Here is a 22643-nt window from a genome sequence, read left to right on the forward strand (position 1 = left end):
GGACTGCTCCATTAGCGTACATAGGCGTACACCAGGAAAAATACTTGTGAACATGGCCTACAATTAGAGTTAATTAATGCACAGTGCTTAAAACATCAACAACTCCAGCTACTTATGGACAACCGTCATAACTCAAGATTGAGTCTTGGAGAGAATGGGGATTAAAAATGCCAGAAGTGTTCCTGGTCCTGCATCCTGATACTGCTTGGGAAGAACCATGAATTTAAAGAGAACTGGCATGCTCATCATGCTTCAGTGGACAACTAACATGACTCTTAAAAAGAATACATGGTACAGTCAAAGTCCTTTTAGGCAAGTCCCTCCACTCGGCGGCCATAGGGCAACGCTTTTTGGGCACTCGTTGGGCATCCATTTCGGCAGAAATGCGCATGCGCAAGGCTTCACAACACCAGTCTTGCTCCAGCGGCGAGATCACAACACATGATTGGCACAATGTCTTCACCACACACCATATGATTGGCTCAATGTATTCACATGTCGACGTTTTGCCGAGGAAGGGGTGTGATATGTGTAGTAACGTTACAAACTAGCCCCATGCATTTCTATGGAGGGTTTTTTGAGGGCTGTCTCATTAGAAAGTCTCTGGTACAATCTCTTCATGCGCCTGCCCCTTATGGAAACAGCCAATCAAATCAGGCCAATCAGCAGTTTCACTTCACCTTCTGATTTGATACTTTACTGCACACAAATTACTCAAGACCATATGGTAGGTACTAGTGCAGGTTGAACTGTGCTTCCTGAAAACGGAACTGACACCTGCCTTTCACGTTTTTGCGAGAAAAGCTTTTAGTTCATCAGTGCAAATATAGTTTGTCCTAGCATATGAGAGCACATGACAATGTGAAATGCATGACCAGGACATTAGATCTACTGACTACTTCAATGTCACAAATGCGTTAAGACACAAATATACATCTTCTCATTCAAAGGTTTTGTCAAAAAGAAAAAACAGTTCGTATATCTATTTTGAAAGATTTAGATTTTGGATTAGTAGTGTGTCCAAGCGGCTGGCCCTTCTTCCTATACAAGTCTTTTACAGTTTTGATCATCTCGTTTCCTCCTAGTACTGAGCTATACTAAACAATAAACGGGCGATCATCAGAGATACTGCAGCATTACAGTTTACGATACACACGCACATGAGTCAACAGTGTAGCTATCAGCACACCATGAAGTTGTGTAGCATCCATTAACACAACATCAAAATTGGTTGACAGGTTTCTATTCTGCATTTATACGACTGGTCGCGTGGCATGGTACCAAGTTATGCCTAGTGTTACAATCTTTGACCCATTAATATGATTCCCCACTCTCTAAAAATATAAGAAACAACTTCAGCAACGTTAAAATCACCATGTCTCTGCTTCGTAGCAGTGACCCGTCCCACATCAGGTCGTGAAAGCAATGTAGCGTTGCAAAGCTCTCTCGGACTAAAATAGCCTCTACGTCTACGCACCCAATATGGATTGCTTTTGCACCATCGTTGAAAAGAGCAATACGTTTCGCTCATTATGTAATTTATCATATCTTCAATTGGAGAATGTTAACGTGAGCTGAATAGGGTAACGTTAACGTGTGTTGCCGCAGGAGCCGACGTCAGAGTAACGTTAGCTACACAAGGCCATGTTGCTATGCTTACTATCACATATCATATTAACCATTCATTTCCCTCAAGGCCCAGAGTAACACACCAACTGTAACTGTGCAGGATGATCTATTAACGTTATATGTCGCGTGTCCATAACGTATAACAATCGGTTAACATTGAGGTGCAATATAGAGCTCCTATTAACATTTCAGTTAACTTTGGATACGTGTTTAAACAAGCTAAGTTAAATATTCCACGTTACATATCAACGCGAGCTAGCACGCTAACTGCATAGCTACGACTGTAAACGTTGGTGAAACTAGCCACATGGAATTCCGCAAACTTTATCTTGACGCACCGTATCTATGCTAGCACTAAACAGTTAGCTTCTTTTGTACTCTTGTAATTTCACTGACCTAGTGCACATTTCCATATGTATTAACAAATCCTGATTATAACTTCTGGCAATAAAGTTCACATTGGATCCAAAAATAAAACAAGAGTTTTGATGAACCACAAATTAGCCTGCTGCCGCTATTATTATTTTTTTCATTGCAAACCTGACGCTACCGCGCATTCAAGTCCCGCTTGTTGGAAAGAAACGTTACGTTGCCGCTAGCTCCAGTAGGCTAGTTCTAACCTGGCTGTTAATACGATTTCGTTATTCAACCATGAGATTAAAAAGGCATCTACACCAACGTTACTGTATGAAGGGCAATAGCTATACGGACTAAATACAAACGGACTGAAAACCCGCTAACGTTAACGTAAATAATACCGTTAGGTAACGTTAAGTGCCTAACATCCAAACCCTGAGAAGCCACTTGAAAGATAAAACTCACCTTGTTGGAAGGACTGCTTGTTCTAACAGATAATAAATTCCCTAGGTCCACTCTGTCATTTAAGTATCTTTTTTATTCAGGACACATAAACATTCAGTAGGCTACAATAGTTTTAAAACGACCACTGTCGTACGCCTCCACGCTGAAATAACGGCAAGGACCAAACTGAAGAAGACCTCACCTAACTTGATAGTATCCACGGCAAGGAAAGCTTGTGAGGTAACCAATATGGCCGTCGTCATGGGAGTCAAAATGAGGCGTGGTTCAATTGATTGATGAGAAGGGGGTATGAGCGCGCCCCACTGTGATAATGTCTTGAATAAGTTGACGAATTAAGTACAATAAATCAATAAATAAATAAATAAATAAATAACCTCTAGTCTACACATTGAATGTTTGCTTATGCTGGCTATCATGATTCATGTGAGGTGTAGGCCTATGAACTCGAATCAATTTAGACTGACAATATACCCTCAGTGGTTCATGGTAGCCTAGTTCATGACGAAGAAATAGGTTTGGTCATCTACTAAAACATCAGGATGGGGGTGTGTGCTAGCTTTTAACTTCCTGAAGTCCACAATGAGCTCTTTGGTCTTCTTGGTTTTAGGAGCTGTGTTGTAGGAGCTATGTGCTGGACCTCCCTGTAGACCTTCTCATTGTTGCTGATAAGACCCATCACCTAGTGTCGTCGGCAAACTTGACAATGGAGTAAAGGAGAGGGCTCAGCACATAGAGCCCTGTGGTACACCGGTGTTCAGGGTGAGGGTAAAGAGGTGTGGTTATCTAACCTAACAGACTGCGTCTACTGGTTAGGAAGTCCAGAATCCAGAAGGAGATATTGATGCCCAGTTCACTGAGTTTGGTGATTAGTTTGGAGGGGATGATGGTGTTGAATGCTGCTGAAGTCAATGAACAGCATTCTCACATATTGTCAAGGTGGGACAGGGCGGAGTGAAGTGCTGTATGATGGCATCCTCCTGTTCTGACTGTGATAAATTGGAAGGGGCCCAGTGAGGGTGGTAAGCAGGTCTTGAGGTGGGCCAGGATCGAAGCACTTCATAATGATGGGGATGAGTGCAACTGGACGGAATTCATTAAGGCTCGTTGCAGTGGAGTGTTAGCCTGAAAAATCCAGACCCTGATAATCTAGAAAGATTAAGGGTCTGGCAAAAAACAATGTAATGGCCCAACTTGAGGGGCGGCAACAAGCATGCATTTAAAAATCTCACTGCACGCAATTGGATAAGACCATGTTTACTCTGAATGATTTCGGACTTTGACGCAATCGGATAACATTACGACCAATGTGTACTGTCCTCCAACGTTTCAGCGCTGTCTTCATCAGTTTAGCTGGTTCCCCTGAATGTTGGGGTAAAAGTAACGTGCATCATTGCTCTTTGCCAGAGTGTCTCGCAGAGACAATTCCATTGTGCTCTCGCGAGAACTCTGGATTTCCAGGGTAGTGGAGTGTTTTGGCACCGGCACAATGGAGGTGGTTTTAAAGCATGCGGGGACAGCTGCCTGGGCCAATGACAGGTTAAATATGTCAGTCCAAACTTTTATTACATTCTTTCCATCCTATAAGTTACAAATCATATGAACAATCTCCTCTAAAAACTCCTGCATATAGCCTATGTTGCCAATGGCTATTGGCAGTTTTTTGATCAGATTCAAAATTCCTATATTTAAAATACCCACTATAGCATTTCACTCTAATATGTCCAAAATGAAAAACAAAAACAATAAGTTTGAACCTGACTTATCCAGTGTTATGGTTTCTTGAAATGTACGGCAATTATTGCATATTGTAGTAGATAATATAGGCCTAATTGACATACTTATACATAACATTTCAGAAAAGTTGCAATGCACAAAAAATATTGTTTTAGTGTAAATCAGCCAATGTTGCTGATTGGATCATAAACGGCCACAGCGACGAAGAGGAATGACTGATAATGACTGACTCTTCTCTATTATTGTGTTACATGCTCCAAATGTACAGCTGCATTCTGTGTATGAAAGGTGCTATACAAATGAAGCATATTATTATTATTATTACTATTATTATTATTATTATTATTAATAATAATAATAATAATAATAATAATAATAATAAATAATCAGCTGACAAAGCTTTGTGGAAATATTTAACTAAGATTTTTTATCCCAAATGCAATGCTTAAATCTAATTCTAATAACTATGAGACATTCTCCTCGAATTGTATAGATGGACCGAAATTAGGGGGTCTGGCTCATTAAGGCCCTCGGCTGTAGGCTACCAATTGAAAGTATATGTCGCCACCTAGTGCTGTACATTAGGAAAAATAACTGTAGCTTTCAAGCGTCAAAACAGTTTTTTGAGTGTCAAAACCTGCTGTTTTTGAGGAATTTATTGCAGTTTATATGCAGAAATGCAGTATTTTGGACATGGAACTGCATTGTACTCCATTATTCTTGAACAAAAAAAGTGCAGTATAACGGCATTCTTCTTATCTTATCTTCTGTAACTTGTATTTTATTAGGTTGAAGAAAATGGCTTTGTATTTTGTACCAAAATACTATTGGGGGTCTGCCAAATCCATAACAATAACCATAGTTTTGTATTTTAATGATGCATGGAGCATCTAATTGGTGCTTACTTATGCCTACGTGATGACATCATAAAAGCTCAAAATGATGCATGGAGCCTCTGATTGGTGCTTACTCATACCAAGCAGACACTGCTATTTTGACCTGATTTCAGCCCTGAATCAGTCGGATCCGACAAACATTTGAATCTGGTCCAATTTTTGTGTAGTTTGAGCAGGCTCATGACACATGATTAGAAGATGTAGTAATCAATCTTCAGCTTCAGTTCAGTCTTGTCTCATAAAGCAACTTGGAGCTCAGAGAGACAATAACCATGTAAAAAGTTGGTTGCGTTCCAGTTGTCAACAAGTTGTGAGAACAATATGCTATAACCTTTGTTAGCTATTGATACAAGATATAGCAATACCAGTTTGTAACAAAGCATTACACAGTATTTTACACAAACAAACACCATAGCATAACATCAAACATTAAGTCCCTTCGAGACAAAGTAGGACCCCCTGTTCGCCCTGTCGGGACTTATTTTCCAATAATGACAGCGGACAATACATAATCCCTTATTTAAATAATCACATTGAACCATGGTAACATGGCCAAACAACCCAAAATGGAAAGTCCAAGTTTGTAAAAAAAACAAAAACAATTTAGTAAAGTTTGGCCATTGTATCTGGATAACAGTGATTACTTTGTATCTTCATTGCAGGCACAATTATGTCCTGGTCATGGTCATATTGACTTTTTTGAACCTTATTTCTAATGGAAATAGCCTATTCTGAGGAGGCTGTCGGAGTGGCTCGGACATGCTGGAAAGTGTTCAATGTGTTGTCTGACTCACTGTTTCTTCTGGATGTTTTCCTGAACTTTAGAAGGGGTATTCTCTCAGATAGCAATGAGGTATGGTATGACTCATATTTTATTGTTATGGTCTAGTAAAATGTGGAAGTATACATTTGTGTACCTTTCTATACCTTCACTAGGAAATTGTTTCCCTATTTTATCCACTATCCTAACAACTCAAGGCATCTTATTATGACCGCCGTGCAGCGAAGCGGCGGTCATATAGGTTTAGTCAGATTTTTTTTTTTTGGATTTTTTCATGGATAGCATGGAACCATCGTTTTTCGTTTTGATCTGTAGCCCCCCCGCTGGACTGGACCCCCCGAAAGGAGGGTAGGGCAGACAGATTTTCTGTGAATATCTCGAAAACCGTAGGGTTTAGGAGGACCATTTTTTTTTTGTATGTTGATCTCAAGGGGCCATGTCAACCCATTCCATAACCACTCATTTCATGTATAGCGCCACCTAGTTAAACACAAAAAAGTAAAAATGAGGTGTTGTAATTGAAGGTATCTGTGACCTAACATAGTCAAAACTGCACTAAATTGGAAGTGTAGGATCATTATGACACCCTCTGTATGCACGCCAAGTTTTGTGGAATTCCGTTCATGGGGGGCCACACAATAAATTAATTTATGTTACTATACACCAACTGGCCTTTAGGTGGCCAGAGACAGTTTTCTGTGAATATCTCGAGAACCGTAGGGCCTAGGAGGTCCACCTTTTTTATGTATGTTGGTCTTAAGGGGGCATGTCAACCCATCCCATTACCACTTATTTCATGTATAGCGCCACCTAGTTAAAAATTCAAAAGCAAAAAATTAGGTGTTCATCACAATATCTCTGGCTGACAAGGTCAAAACTGCACGAAATTAAAAGTGTAGGATCATTATGACACCCTCCGAATGCATGCCAAGTTTTGTGTACTTTCGTTCATGGGGGGCCTTACAATAAAATAATTTATGTGTACATTTAGTGACGTACACCAACAAGGATTCCCGGGACACTGAAAGACCGGGGTACACAAAACTTGGTGGGCATGTACCCCCACATGGATAGCATGGAACCGTTTTGATCTGTAGCCCCCCCGCTGGACTGGACCCCCCGAAAGGAGGGTAGGGCAGACACAGTTCTCTGTGAATATCTTGAGAACTGTAGGGCCTAGGATGACCATTTTTTTCCGTATGTTTGCCTCCAGGGGTCATGTTAACCCATTTCATGTGCACACATGTGCACAAACAGATGCACACACACACACACATACATTCACAGTAATCATACGTATGACACATACTCACACAGTAGACATATGTACGCTTGCATGCACAGGCACATACGCAGGCACACACACAAGCACGCACACACACACACACACACACACACACACACACACTCACACACACACACACACCCACACACATAACATAAACATAACACAAACAATCAAGAATTTCTCAGAATTATGAACAGGCAAGATGGAGTTGTATAAAATGAATTTTACATGTGAAATCTATGAACTAATCATGTTTTGGTACTTGTTGTCTAGCAGATACCAGTGAGAATTGAGTGTGGATAATGCAATTTAGTGAGACAGTTAGAATCATATAGGCCTTTCAGCGTGATTTCTTTTTGTGGAAAAAATGTGCTGGACTGGGCGGCGGTCATATTTTGTACCGCTCTGCGGTACATCTAGTTTACAGACCATTAGTGTGTGTTTTTAAACATTAATTTATGAAGAAATGCTGTTTTCTTATAAATGGTGCACTGTCACTTTAAGAGCATTGATCTTTACGTTCTCATAATGCCCTTTTGCCAGCTCTTGTTTACAAGCCTTGTTTGTTGAGTTACATTGATAGCACAATATTAGTTATCTGAATGGATTTTTTTTATCGACTCGGCATATCATGTGCTTCATGTAAATGCTTGAAAAACGAATTATTGAAGACCCACCAATTCCATTCTACTAGTACTACGTGGTGAAGATTGAGAGAACCCAAAAAGTATCAAACTTGCATGTACCATGGTGTTAGTGCATTCTGACATTGTAAACGTTATTGATGAAGAATGAAACGCAGTTTGCAGTAAAGCTACTATTCATTGGTTACATTTGGGTGCCTCCTCTGTCCTTTGCCCTACGCAAAGTGCGTGATGCGCGTGGGAGCGGTGGCACTGCCAGGCTACACAAGCTTTTTCTGCATTTCTATCCCTTTATTCTCTCATTCAAGTTCACAGCTCAAAGCTGACATGCACTAGAAGAGCATAGTTTGTGTTTTATCAAGAATCAAAAAGATTAGCGTGGCGCCACTTTAGATGTTTCATTAAATGACTTGTGCTATTTCGTGAGGCATAGTGAGATCTTTCGGTTTCGCACACAAAGTGCACTAACTATTATGTTCTTCATATCCTTGTCTCTGACAAGCTGAAAATAATGAACGTAGGCTTATGTCCATCCCGCAAATAGAGTCCGACTTCTGGAGTCTGCTGCAGCCACAGTCTTCTTCAACCAGTATCAGGAGATAACATTCTACTATTTTGCTCGGATTTTTTCTCCTGTTGTTCTCGCGGTGGTGTTTGCGAATATGTATCAAAACAAAACACTGCTTAATGTTGGGTTAAAATGCATTGTAACGTGCGTTACTGAAGTTTGTACCGAGTAAAATATTACCTAATTTTTTTGTAATGCCTTACATTACCGCGTTACCGCAAACAGCAATATATTACAGTAATTACATTACTTTTGTAACGCATTACTCCCAACACTGGTGATTAGATAAATAGGCATTGGCGGATGCAATAGGTAAATAGATATCTTTGCGTGTTAGCACAAGCAGTAGCCTGTAGGCCTAAACTCACATGCTAAAAACAATAAGTCATGTATAATGGCAAGCGTGTTTGTCACTTTCCAAGTCTGTCTGACACGTCAAACACTGCAAATGCGTCAAGAAAGGTCCCGCCTTAGACCGTCATAATGGCCAATCGTAGACTAGGATTTCGGGGTGGCCAATTGAATTTCAAGGATGGCCTGTGCCACCCAAAGCCACCCCTCTGGCTCTGCCCCTGCTTATAAGGGTAAATGCTAATACACTGCACATATTTATATTTAATTTATATTGCTCTAAACAACCTTTTGTAAACAAACTGTATACTACTGTCTACTGCACCATATTTCTTGTCTTGTCTATGCACCACTTGTCCATATACTTTGTATATCACATTGTACTTTTCCGCTTTTTTGCACTTCTGGTTAGACGCAAACTGCATTTCGTTGGCTTTGTACTGCACAATGACAATAAAGTTGAATCTAATAAGAAAAACACCTATGTACGGATGCTCTTCATCGACTACAGCTCCACTTTTAATACTATAGTTCCATCCAGGCTTATCATGAAACTGAGAGACCTGAACATCAGTTCCTCCCTGTGCAGTTGGATCCTTGACCTGACTGACAGGCCACAGGCGGTACGGATGGGTAACATCATCTCCTCTACTCTAACACTCAACTGGTGCCCCGCAGGGATGTGTGTTAAGCCCCCTACTCGTTGTACACTCATGGGTCATGACTGTATGGCAACTCACACCTCAAACATCCTCATTAAGTTTGCTGATGATATCACCATAACCGGCTGTATCACGAGTGATGATGAGTCTGCTTACAGAGCAGAGGTGGCAACCCTGACATCTTGGTGCCAGGACAACAGCCTGCTGTATAACATCAGCAAAACCAAGGAGCTGATAGTGGACTACAGGAGACTGCAGGAAGAGGAGCACACACCCATCTTCATTGGGGGCAGAACAGTGGAGAGTCAGCTGCTTCAGATTCCTTGGAACTAACATCAGTGAGGATCTGAGCTGGTCACACCATATAGGTATGGTCACAAAGTCAGCAAGACAGTGGCTCTTCTTTCTTGGCTTTCTTGGCGGCTGCAGAGGTTTGGTATGGACGGTGAAATACTGACCAACTTCTACCACTGTACCATTGAGAGTATCCTGACTGGCAACATCACAGCATGGTATGGTAACAGCACCGCCCATGACCTCAAAGCTCTGCAAAGGGTGGTCAGGTCAGCGCAGCGCATCGTTTTTAATAAAATAATCAATTTATTTATTTATTTAATATTGATATATTTTCTCTCTCTACTTGCCACTAGCCCCCACCCCCACATACAGGTACACCCCCCTCACTCACACACACCATTACACCATTACACCCCCCTCCCAAACACACACACACTCACACCATTACACCCCCCTCCCAAACACACACACCATACCCACACACCCTATTACTCCTCCCCACACACACCCCGACGCCCCTCCCCCAACCCCTACACACACCCTTTTATCACCGCCCCCAAACACACAACATACCCCCTCCCCACACACACACAGGTGCACCCCCCCACACACACATAATTTCATCACCCCCCCCCCACACACACACACACCCAAACACTCAACATATACAATCCCCACACACAGGTACGCCTCCCCCCACACCCCTTCACCCCCCCCACACACATACACCAACACCTCCCCGCACACACACTCCACACTCCATGACCCCCCCCCCCAACACACACACACCATTATCATCATCCCCCTCCCACACACCCCATTTAAGAAGATCTATGCTCAATAATTGCTTCAATCATCTGAAAAGCAATTATCAATATGCAAAACGTTCCTTTTCTATAAAACTTTGGTCTGGCCTAGTATTTCAGAACACGTTTATTAGCCTACATCAAAATATGAACTTCAATTCATTTTTGAAACAGAAAAATACATGACATATTTTCCTGACCAAGTCCCACGGTAGGCTCCGCTCGAACCCTCTCTGCACCAACTCTCTCCTATGCTGAAACAATTGTTCCGGGCTCAGTAGGAATTTGCCAATTGCTGTTCGCAGGGGTGCGTTTAAAAATTAACCATTCAAACAAGTTAAATGTAATCATTTACTTACTTAGTAAACAGATAATACTGTTATCAACTTTTAAAATATTGCAAAACTTAATTTCATTTCATGTTCTCTTTAAAGTGCAAACATTAATTCATGTTATTTTACCGAGTCCTCCTTAAACAAAAATGCTCACATCGACATAGTTTCAATACGCCTGCGCAGCCGCAGTGATCTCCTTGCGTTCCTGGGAAGGTTTTGTGAGGGGCTGAGGATTTCCATTGTGTTATTTTCTTCGTTGGTTTATCAGCCGTTTTTTATCTGCATTCATTTCGGTAAGTTTACTGCTAATAATGCATACCTTGAGACATATCGAATAGTATTTGTTTTCTATTCAATCCTGCTGACCTTATGATTCTCAGGAGTAAGAGAACATCTCTGGCCAGCTAAACTATCTAGCTGTCCAGCTAGCGGGCTAGGTTCGTCCGTAGCAGGTAGCAGTGCTAGCTAAATGTGTCGTTTGCTAATTAGCCTGCAAGGAATGGAGGCGAATTTGACATGGCTTGATCTTGACAAGTTAAATGAGGCTAGTACGCCCACTGCTTCATCGCAGTGTTATAACATTAGCTCCTCGACAATTTAGCACATTGCATTTCAATGTGGTGCAGGTGTCTTCAGTGTTCGTGGACCTGGGTGTCTAGTAGTGATGGCTACCCTACTCCAGAGAATGTCTAACGCTAACGTCATTTAGCAACTAACCACAGCGTGTCGAGTAGACTAGAGCCCGATATTGCCGGTGCACCATCTTCGGGAGGGGTGGGGGGACTCTAGCTAGCTGAAGTAAGGCAACGTTAGCATCATTCTATTAAACCTCTTTAACTCAGCTGTGCTAATAGTTATTGAGCACGAATTCACAATTCCTGATCGTGAATTTCAGGTTGCGTTTTTTACGTTGATGCAAGATTGTTTGTTTGGCATGGCAGTGTGGCATGCAGGTTGTCAGATTTAACGGTTGACATCGTAGTTGCAGCCTTTTATCCTCTTCCGGGTTTGTGTCTTTGTGGGCACGAGGCAGGTTAGTAGGGAATGGGGGAAATATAACATAACATAACACCATGCATGTTAGCCATAATGCTTATGATTTACAATAGTGTCTGTGAGATTCGAAATGCAGGAGTAAGGCATTGCGTTTGACAGTTTAAACTGTTGCAGTCTTACGTCTAACTCTATGCTTTTACGTCCAGGGTGTCTTTTATGAATAATCAAAAGCAGCAAAAGCCAACGCTAACCGGCCAGCGTTTTAAGACTCGGAAAAGAGGTAACGTTAAGTGTGATGACAACTACATCTTGCGTTTTGTCTTAAATGTAGTGCATTTTTTAACTGTTACTCTTATTGCTGAACTTCGATGTTGTTACAGATGAAAAGGAGAGATTTGATCCTACTCAGTTTCAAGAAAGTATTGTACAAGGCTTGAATCAAACTGGCACAGATTTGGAAGCTGTGGCAAAATTTCTTGATGCCTCTGGTGCCAAGCTTGACTACCGCCGGTATGCTGAGACACTCTTCGACATCCTGGTGGCTGGCGGAATGCTGGGTAAGTATCAGTCTCTCCCTGCCTCTTGGGTTATATTGAGACCCTGCCAGTCTTTGGCCTGTCTGGTGAATACTACTACTGTGTAATGCTGATCTGGCAATGCCGAGGTCATTGATGCATCATTCAGAGAGCATACGTACTGAATTTTTTGTATGTTGGTGTCTGATAAATTATTAAAGGTGTATATCTAACTTGTTTTCCTCTCATGATGGTTGCTTCTTAGCTCCAGGCGGTACCCTGTCAGATGAGGTGACCCGCACTGATTACTGTCTGTTCACTGCAAATGAAGACCTGGAAACCATGCAGGCTTATGCACAGGTGTGTTCAAGTCTTGTCTGATTTATCACATACACACACACACACACATACCCATTTATATCTCTCATCTTGTGAGCTTCAGTTTTCCACATAAGCACAAAATCAAACTTGATTGGGAAATCGTTCTAAATAATTAATGCCTTTTGTATGTCTTTCATAGGTTTTTAACAAGTTGATCAGGCGTTACAAATACCTGGAAAAGGGGTTTGAGGAGGAGATCAAGAAGGTGAGTCTTGCCTGTTTTTGACACATCCCTTTAAGCTGGGAACAGAACTCCAGATTTTAAGCCCAATAGAGTACCGAAGTGTGACGTTTTCGTTTCCCTGACAGCAGAATCACTGGATCTAAACAAACTTTCGAAGTGGCTTAATTAGCATTGAATGAAGACATGTGGCATCATATCTAGCTAATAAAAATAAATATATCCATTTAAATGTATTTTACCTGCTAGGCAGCAGCTTAGCCACATAACACATGCAGGTTGAAGTTACATGCAGGTCTCTTTTACGGAGGAAACCCATGCTAAAATGAAAGTCTGTAGTCACAAATTTGATCGTGTTGGTATGAATATATGTTGTAGTATGTGATTCCTACAGTGTAAAAATAATATACTAACGTCTTAGAAACGTTGTAAAATTATTGAAATAGATTAACTCATTCAGTGCCAAAAATGTAATATTACGTTTTTAGCTTTTTTTTTACGGAACTAGACACTCTAACACATCTTATATGTGATTTTGGGAACTCTGTGATGAATGGAAATGAAATATATGATGATCGAAAACTCATGAAAACGCACAATCTGGACATTTTATCATAACTCGGTTGCCGCTTTGGGTCGAATCAGTGACGCATGCACGTCAGCTCAAAACCAGGCCATTTTCGTGGATCTATCACTAGGTGGCAGTCTCGCTAGGTCACTTCCTGGAAACTTTACAGGCAACACTTCATATTTCATGAAAGACGTTATATCTCCATTTCTAGAAAAAAAACAGCGATTTTGATGAAAACTAGCCACTGTTTAGGAACAGAAGTGTGTAGAAATACATGGTTTGCACCCAATGAGAGCTTAAAGTCTCACCTTTCAAACGAGCCATTGTATGTGTTCATAGCTATAACACAGAATATGCTGTGGCTGTACAAAAATCATCAACAATGGTCTAGATTGCTGGCACTCTAGGACAAAGCTTCCAAAAACAGCTTGGCATTCAATGAGTTAAGAAAGCCACTGCTATGGTGATTACTAATGATAGATTGATTTGTTTAGATCCAGTGATATCACTGCCTTGACAGCGCTACGTCATGGCTTTGATACTCTATTTTGAAAGAGTAGAATGTCCGTTACAATCATGTTTGTTATATGTGTTTGGGTGACAGATTTTAATCCTTTGTGATTCTTTCCATTGTTAAGGCGATCCAGAGTCAATCAAACATGTTTGATATTTACTTGACCGGTTCAGTCTACTGTATGGCCACCATAGTTGCAATTATGGCATTAAATAGGCAACATCTCAATTGTTATGTTTGTGCTCATAACTAACTCCCAATTGTACCAGACACCATTTGTAGAGCTATTCAATCTTGTTCTTATCGGGTGCGGTTTAAAATATCAGGAGGTCTATGCCCAGCATTAGACTGATGGTTCTTCATGGGTTTAACAGCCTGACGCTGCATTGATGGAAGATTCTTCCTCCCTTTCTATGTTTGAGGGAGGGACCTGTATTCAGTGTTTAATGTTTTGTTGATGTAAGCATGTGAGAAAATGAGACAATGGTTTAGTAAAGCCGTGTTGAACAACTTTCCCCTCCCCTGTCGCCCCTGTCCTGTGCAGTTGCTGCTGTTTCTAAAAGGGTTCACAGAGTCCGAGAGGAACAAGTTGGCCATGCTGACTGGCATCCTGCTGGCCAATGGAAGCATCTCCGCCTCTATTCTGAACAGTCTCTTCAATGAGAACCTTGTTAAAGAAGGTGACCTTCATGTCCTCAGGTTTTTTTTTTTTTTTTTATATAATACTGGGTACTACTACCTATTGCAATAGCTTCGGTTAGCTTCCATGGTTAGTACCAGGCCTGCATGTTTTGGAGAAATGCCAGTGTCAAGATCAGTTCATTATTCCAAATGCATCTTTATGTTGTGCCACTTCTGATTGGTGAGCATGCCTAGTGCATTTACATTTACATTTACATTTATTGCACGGATTCAGCAGACGCTTCTATCCAAAAGCAACTTACATGTGTCAATTATATTACAAGGGCCATTGTCCCTGGAGCAACTTGGGGGTTAAAGGAATTATCCGGAGTAAAATGCACTTTAGATCAATTTACGGATGATTGGGAGTACATACGTATCGACTCCTACGGACTTTCCCCTAAAGATGGCAGCTGCAGCAGCAACATTTCCGGAAAGATGAAATTCATTCTGGACTCTCTATCCGACCACATAAAGACCTCGGGATACTTCGGTTTGGCTTTAGGGACCCTCTACTCACGTATGTACTCCCAATCATCCGTAAATTGATCTAAAGTGCATTTTACTCCGCATAATTCCTTTAAGTGCTTTGCTCAAGGGCACAATGGTGGAAGCTGGAACTTGAACCCACAACTTGTCAGGCTACTACATGCTAACCCATCTCCTTAACCACTACGCTACCACCACCCCCATCTGGTCCTTAAAGTGGAAGGGCAGCCCCCACTAGTGGGGATTAGAAACAATGACAGATGGGGCTGGACGAACAGGAGAAAATTTGTCTTTTTGTGCCTTTCTTTTTTGACAGTTAAAATAATACATTCCAAACAAAATAGCCACTCATAAAGACAGGAGTCATATACATGCCTACATATAAATTAAAAGGACATCAGACCGAGATGGGATATGTAATATGGAAGCACAAAGCGAAAATAACATTTTATTGTTACCATTGTGCTCGTGTTGGGGAAAGGCGGGAAAAAGTTCTGAGTACCACTGGCCTAGTGCATGAGAACCACAGCACTTATGATTGGTGAGCTTCACTGTCTGTCACATAAGGAGGATGACTAATATAAAAATCATAAGTGTGTATTAACCATGCACGGTTAACTGTAGCCTTTGCAATTAGATAATTGCAGTGGTTCACATTGTGACTGCAATATTTGTGCAGCCCTAGTCAGTACCCTGATCTCCTTATATTGGCAAAGATGGCACCTTTAGGGCTTTTTCGTAGGCGAATTTCAGAGGTCAATGGCTGCAAAGAAATCTCTACAATTGTATTCTTCCACAGTGTAGTCAATTCATTCATATCTAAAGTGCATTGTCATTCTGACAATGACTATGATGGTGACAGTGACATTCTACCAATGACCAATGTCTTTCTCAGTAGTCTCTTCCACTAGAACGTCGTCAAACAGTGTCCTCCTATTTCAGTGTGTAATGATGGTCTCTGATCATCTCGGTCGTAGGTGTATCGGCTGCCTTCGCTGTGAAACTGTTCAAATCCTGGATCAATGAGAAGGACATCAACTCTGTCGCTGGCATGCTTCGCAAGGTTGGCATGGACAATCGTCTGATGGTACGTCTGAACACATTGCCAATAATACATAATAATAATTCCTTATACCCCATTCCTGGCAAAATGTTGATACTTGAAGCCTTAAGTCTAATTCTTGAGCTAATTTAATAACTAGGGAGAATCAGTTTGCTAGGGCTTCTACACACAGTTGCGTTCCGTCAACGCATGCCAGTGGGCGTTCCCGACGGTAGCTATGCAAATGACTTAGGTATAACCGTAATTTGATTAGCTGGTGCCGTCTGTTGTTCGCTTGTTCATAATTTGATTGGTTGGTGCCGCCCGTCGGTGCAGCAACAGCTGAACTTCTCAACGCGAGCGACGGGAGCAACGCGACGCAACGGACCCACAATTCAGTTCGGCAACAGATGACGTAAGCCCATGTAAAGTGAACAGGATGCGTCTCCAGCACTGCAATGCATGCAACTGTGTGCGGGAGCCGTTAGCTTCACACTCTAGCATGCTACACAATGGCTATAATTCATAACTTGTTGATAGACTTTGCCCGTCATTTAGATCTGGACCCTTGAGATCAACACCCAATCAAAATACACTCTTCCCTTGTGTGCTTCTGAATCAGTTGGCTGGGTTTCTTTGGGCAAAGGTCTGAGAGTGTGCTTGATTCACATTTACAGAGCCAGTCTTTTTGTGTGTGTGTGTGCACGCACTGAATAGATGACGTGATTGACTATGGAGGGCAATTCCCTAAATTCAACAAAATTGTGTCTTGGATAAGAATAGTGCTGCCACTAACAACTGATTTTCTAACGACTAATCTTTCGACTAATTTTTCGATTAGTCGACTAATCTAAACAACTAATTTTAAAAAAATGTTTGTGTTTGTTATTTCGTTGTGTCCATTTTATTTTGAACTCAACTGAAGGGCCAAAACATATATCAGCCACATTATGTATTAACAATCTAAGCATAAGTATCTGCATTTCCATTAGGCTATAGCCTAGTATAGTGTAGTGGACACTATGGACATAATTCACCATACTGTGTTATGTATCCCCTTACTTAATTATATGCTTGTGGTAAGTGTGTTCTGTGTTGTGAGTTATGCTACGATCTGAGATGCGTTCCGCATAAACCCCGAAGCCATTTGTTTTGAGAATAATGGCCGGCTGATTGGCTGGCTATCCGGCTCGGCCAAAACCTAAATGGCTGCTGCAGCCTCTAAACTTTTCATGGCTACTAATGACTGAAGCTGCCACTTAATGTACAGATGTCTGTTATATTGGTTTACTAAATCTCAATATTTCCAAGCAATGCATGGCTTACACTATATATTTCTAAAAAATGCAATACAATGTAATAATAATAAAAAAAAAAACACCATTTTGCTTTCACAAATTATGTAGCCTATTTATTTTGTTATCTGTAGGCTACTAAACAATTTCAAGTAATAATGTCGCTGCTGCTGTGTAAGAATAGGCCTAGATGCACACTTGTCAAACTTCATGGGATAATGTTATGCATATATTTATGACATGTTTCAAACAAAGACAAATTCGCTATTCAATATAGTTAATATAAGCACACATTGTTATATTATGTTGGACAACTGCGCATTTCTCTTCAATGTACACTGAAACCTGCGTCGTGAACTAGCAACGCAGCAATCTCTGGAAACGTTGAAATGTTACTGCAGTAATATCGCGTTCAATGCTGTAAATCCCTCCGTTACAGAATATTTGGTTCATATCATCAATCTTTGGTTCAGGTGTTTGTGCAATCGGGCCCTGAAGATCTAGCAAAAGTTTGAGTATAGGCCTACGTAGGAATTAGGAAAGGAATTAGGGTTATGTGTGAAGTGAGATCAAAATCACCTTGTTTGCTTATTTCCGCCATTTAAGATCAGCGCGAAAAAAAAAAATGCATTGCTTCTTCTGTAGCCTACGGAAAATGTGCAATTTTAATTGGTCGTCAATTCATTATGAGTCCTGTGTATCGTAGCAACGAGAACAAGACTGTGCTGTGGTGAATCCAGTGGGAAATAGATGTCTCTTATTGATTCTTTTTTGTGTGTGTATGTCTCTGTATGTAATAGAATTATTATTTGATGCAAATAGTTCTAGCTGGCTCACCCAAAGTTTATCAGATGGCGGCTTAATTTGGCTTACAAAATTATTGGCTGGCTGCGGCTGAAACTCTAAATGGCGCACAGGGTCTAGTTCCGCATGACATGTCAATGTATTCTCTGGGATGCTGTCTCTTTAATGACGCGCACCTTGATTGTTGATATCACGGGCGGCGTCATGTTCGTTTTAATTATTTTTTGTATGAATGAATAAACAACACACCGTTTTGTTGTCAACGTGAGACAGTCTCTTCACTTCATTTATTGCAATTTCCACAATAGGCTACCATATTAGTCAGAGTCTGGACTATCCTAGCCTACTATGCTTAGTTCCCACCGCTTAGCTCGGCCTAATAATGAATCGCTCTGATAGCAGGCAGGCACGCAGCTACGCAGCTCGCGTTTACACTTGCGTGCATGGCAGGCTTTAAAACATTAGCCTACTGCTAAAGTCTAAGTAGCCTGTTTAAAATCCAAAGACAGTCATTGTACTTCTCAACAGTTAATAACATTACTGTTTTAGACGGGAAACCAAAAATAAATTGGCGGTCAATAGTAAAACGTCTCGTCGACTAATAAGACTGCTGTCGACTATTTTTCACTTGAATTGGAATCAAGGGTGTCTTGTTGTCTCTCTCGACTTTTGCTGTTTTTTTTTTGTTTTTTTTCTTGAATAGCATCAGTTGGTGTCTCATGATCCTCATGGTTGGCCTTTCTCTCTCAGGAGCTTTTCCCCGCAAACAAGCGAAGCTGTGAGCACTTTGAGAAGTACTTCACCGACGCCGGACTCAAAGAGCTGTCCGACTTCGCCCGAAACCAGCAGTCCATTGGGGCGCGCAAGGAGCTGCAGAAGGAGCTCCAGGAACAGATGTCTCGTGGGGACAACTTCAAAGATGTAAGCCTGGCCCTGACGCTTCCTCTCAGATAGTTTGATGGCGTGGATGACTTTTTTAGTTTTATCGCCATTCTCTGGCCATGTCCACACGTAGCCGGGCACTTTCATGTGTTTTGTCCACATGAAAAGTCAATTTCAGTTTTTGCATGTGGTCAGGGGCACTGTGACATGACGTTTTCCCTATTCTTTAACATGTTGTAAGGTCTCCTAATTGGCCAGTATCGCCATCTGTTTGATTGACGTGTTCTTGACAGCCTTCAACGGATGTTTTTGTGTATCTGTGTGGATGAAATTATTTTGCAATACGAAAGAAGAAAAATACTCGTGTGGACATCCTCTCTGTAAGCCTGCTTACCCATCCACTCAGAAACTCGACTAGTTAGGATGAGGATGTCGGGGAAGGGAATGAAATAAAAACTCCTGTTTCAGGTAATGGCAGTAATAAAATCAAGAGGGCACACAATGGAACACTATTAAATCAAGGTTCATGGTTAGATTAGATTTATTACAAGTGTATGTATGCAAGTAGGTAAGCAAGTGTGAGAATGGGAAGACCGCTGTAAAGTGGGACCAAATGCAGCATGTCCTGATATGAAACGGTGGTAATAATGGCTGCAAATTGCTAGCCCAGATATCAGGTAGCCTCATGATGAGGCCCAAATCAGGAGCCTGCTAGTCAATTACCACGTGGGCTGGCGTTTCATGCACACATACAGACATACTTGGACTGAATGTAAATAGTGCTTTTTTTACTACTCAGAGTTCTCAAAGTGCTTTACAGTATCATGCATCCCTTTCTCCAGTTTGCTAACAGTGAGTGAGTCCTTCCATGTTTTTTGCCATACCTAGATAATAACCTATGTGAGGGAGGAGATGAAGAAGACTAACATCTCAGAGCAGACCATGATCGGGATTGTGTGGACCAGTGTAATGAGCTCCGTAGAGTGGAACAAGAAGGAGGAGCTAGTCACTGAACAAGCCATCAAACACTTGAAGGTGAACACTTTAGAACCACACTAAAAAATATTAATATTGGAAATGGTGATCAGATAGAAAGATAGATACTTTATTGAGCCCCAAGGGATCAATAAAGTATCTATCTAGCACACCAAAAATATTAACTTGGGAAAATGTTCCTAAACCTTGGCTGTTTTAGAAGTAGTGCTCATACAAGCTTACAGTTTGTCTCTATTTTGTATACAATGGATTACTTTATTATTATTATTATTGTTCATATATTCCATCTGTTTTCACCCAATCTTCATTTCTAGTGGCATTTGTAGTGCTGTCACCTATAGTTTAGTTTGATATTAATTAATTTGCCACTTCAGTGTGATTTTGAGTCATGTCTGAACTGAACAAGCCATTCTATGTCTACAGCAATACAGTCCTCTCCTAAAGGCCTTCACCTCCCAGGGCCTGTCTGAGATCACGTTGCTGCTGAAGATTCAGGAGTACTGCTACGACAACATCCACTTCATGAAGGCCTTCCAGAAGATCGTCGTGCTCCTCTACAAAGGTACAAAGCTACTGGCCATGCCTCGTTGATGTGATGGGAATGTCCTGCTCATTGACATGCAGGTGCTCTGGGGGCATGAACATGGGGGGGGCTTACGAACATGCAGGTGTATATTAAAAGTTGCTTTTTTTGTTTTCATCGTGCAGCGGATGTTCTGAGCGAGGAGGCCATTTTGAAGTGGTACACGGAAGCTCACCTGGCTAAGGGTAAAAGCGTTTTCCTGGAGCAGATGAAGAAATTTGTGGAGTGGCTGAAGAATGCGGAAGAGGGTAAGACAGATCCCACACTCTGTGTTTGGTTCTAAGCTGATGAAATTTCTGTGTGTGTGTGAGGGCAGCAACAATTAACTGATTACTTGTCAACTGTTCATTGACAACTATTTTGGTAATTGGTTAGTTGGTTTGTGCCATTTTTAAGGAATATACTTCAAAGTTGTCTGATTGGAGCTTTAATTTTCAGCTTTACTTACTCCTCTGACAAAATGTTGGCATATGGACAGAACAAAGCTTTTAAGAACATAATCTTTGACTTTGAGAAACACTGATCAATATGTTTCACTGTTTTCTGACATTTTGTCTATCAAACAACTGATTGATTAATCAAAACAATAATCTACAGATTAATCGACTATGAAAATAATTGTGTGTGTGTTCGAGGGGGTAGGGCTTTGGATAGGTCTCTTGGGGATTGTCATAATAATGAGCTGCAAGTTGGCCCCAAGTTGTCTCCCTGTAAATGTCAGTTTATAGATCATACCTCAGAACGACGATTTGTCACCACACGTCTTGTTGAATGAGTCAAATATGATGCCTAGCAACTAGGGGCTGTAAAATCCAATCTGCCTTAATATAATTTAGGTTGATTGAAATGATGTCAATGTTCCCTCTACATGTTGACATGAATTATGTGACTGTGTAATTTTTAATTACCGTCTATGTGTGTGTCAATCTGTCTGTCTCCTTACAGAATCTGAGTCTGATGAGGAAGAAGGGGATTGAAACCTCACTGTTAAATCCACTACTGGAACAAGAGCAGTAACAGGAGCAAGCAGAGCAGTAGAATGTTTCGTTACAGAAGTGCTTGTCTGTCTACTTTTGTTTTATTATTTTGATTTATGGTTCTACCTCCTGGTCTTTTTTTTTTCTTAACCATAACATTTAGATGTCATTTAAGGGCTTAAACAAAAAAAGGTTCATTTTAATATTGTTTTTTTCCCTAATCCGAAAGGTTTACAGTTCACATGGCACAAATTAAGTAGTAAGACACAATTATTTCTTCACTTTTGGAGCTGTCAAGTGTTGACTAAAGAATCAATTGACCATTTTATTGTTTTTACCATTATGATATAGTTGTAGTAAGCCTTGTTACATCCAAATTGTGTACATTCCATTCAATTTACTCACTCTATTGGCTCCAGGTTGACCTTTTATTTATATTTTATCCCCCCCCCCTTTTTTGTATTCTTGTGCTAATGCCTTTTAGCGCCCCCTACAGGTTCCCTGGTGACATTTCTCATTGGGAAGTTATTGCCAAAGCTTTAAGCCCTTGCTCTTGTCATAACTCCTGAATGAGCAATTAGATAGCCCTTTTTTCTTTCTGTTATGGAAATTGTACAGAACATAAACCGATCTGATGGCAGTAGTCAGTCACCCATCTGCCAAGCACCCCAATCAAGTGCAGGCTTCCTCTCCTTTTCCCGGCACAGACGTCAAGTGTAGGATGTTTTGTCACCCTCTCAATTGATGTCATGAATTTCCTCAATCCGATGACAAGATCGCCCTCTTTTTTTTAAAACTAAATAAAGACACTGAGGTAATTCTGCTGTCTTCCTTGTCGTCTCTTTGAAAAACGTGGTTTCTCATAACATTTCAGTGGGTTAAACTTGAGCTGTACTGCCCTGCAAAGGCAAAAGACCTTAACT

At 41.0% G+C, this 22643-nt stretch overlaps 2 protein-coding genes across 2 annotated transcripts in view; one reads left to right on the forward strand and one right to left on the reverse strand.

The window, feature by feature from the left end:
- The window catches only part of LOC121698428 (radixin-like), a 44104-nt gene extending 41428 nt beyond the window's left edge, over positions 1-2676 (reverse strand). Inside the window, 1 exon segment of the mRNA XM_042080521.1 lies at positions 2452-2676. The gene's annotated coding sequence lies outside the window, so the exon portion shown is untranslated.
- An 8282-nt stretch (positions 2677-10958) lies between these two features.
- bzw1a (basic leucine zipper and W2 domains 1a) lies at positions 10959-22538 on the forward strand. The gene is made up of 12 exons (XM_042080697.1): positions 10959-11106; positions 12016-12089; positions 12190-12366; positions 12590-12684; positions 12845-12910; positions 14516-14651; positions 16119-16228; positions 19033-19203; positions 20053-20199; positions 20584-20722; positions 20869-20991; positions 21689-22538. The coding sequence occupies exons 2-12, from the start codon at positions 12026-12028 to the stop codon at positions 21718-21720; spliced, it is 1260 nt and encodes a 419-aa protein (XP_041936631.1). The 5' UTR covers positions 10959-11106; positions 12016-12025; the 3' UTR covers positions 21721-22538.
- Positions 22539-22643: the final 105 nt, after the last annotated feature.

Source organism: Alosa sapidissima, chromosome 23 (assembly GCF_018492685.1).
Source record: "Alosa sapidissima isolate fAloSap1 chromosome 23, fAloSap1.pri, whole genome shotgun sequence".
Taxonomy (NCBI): Eukaryota; Metazoa; Chordata; class Actinopteri; order Clupeiformes; family Clupeidae; genus Alosa; species Alosa sapidissima.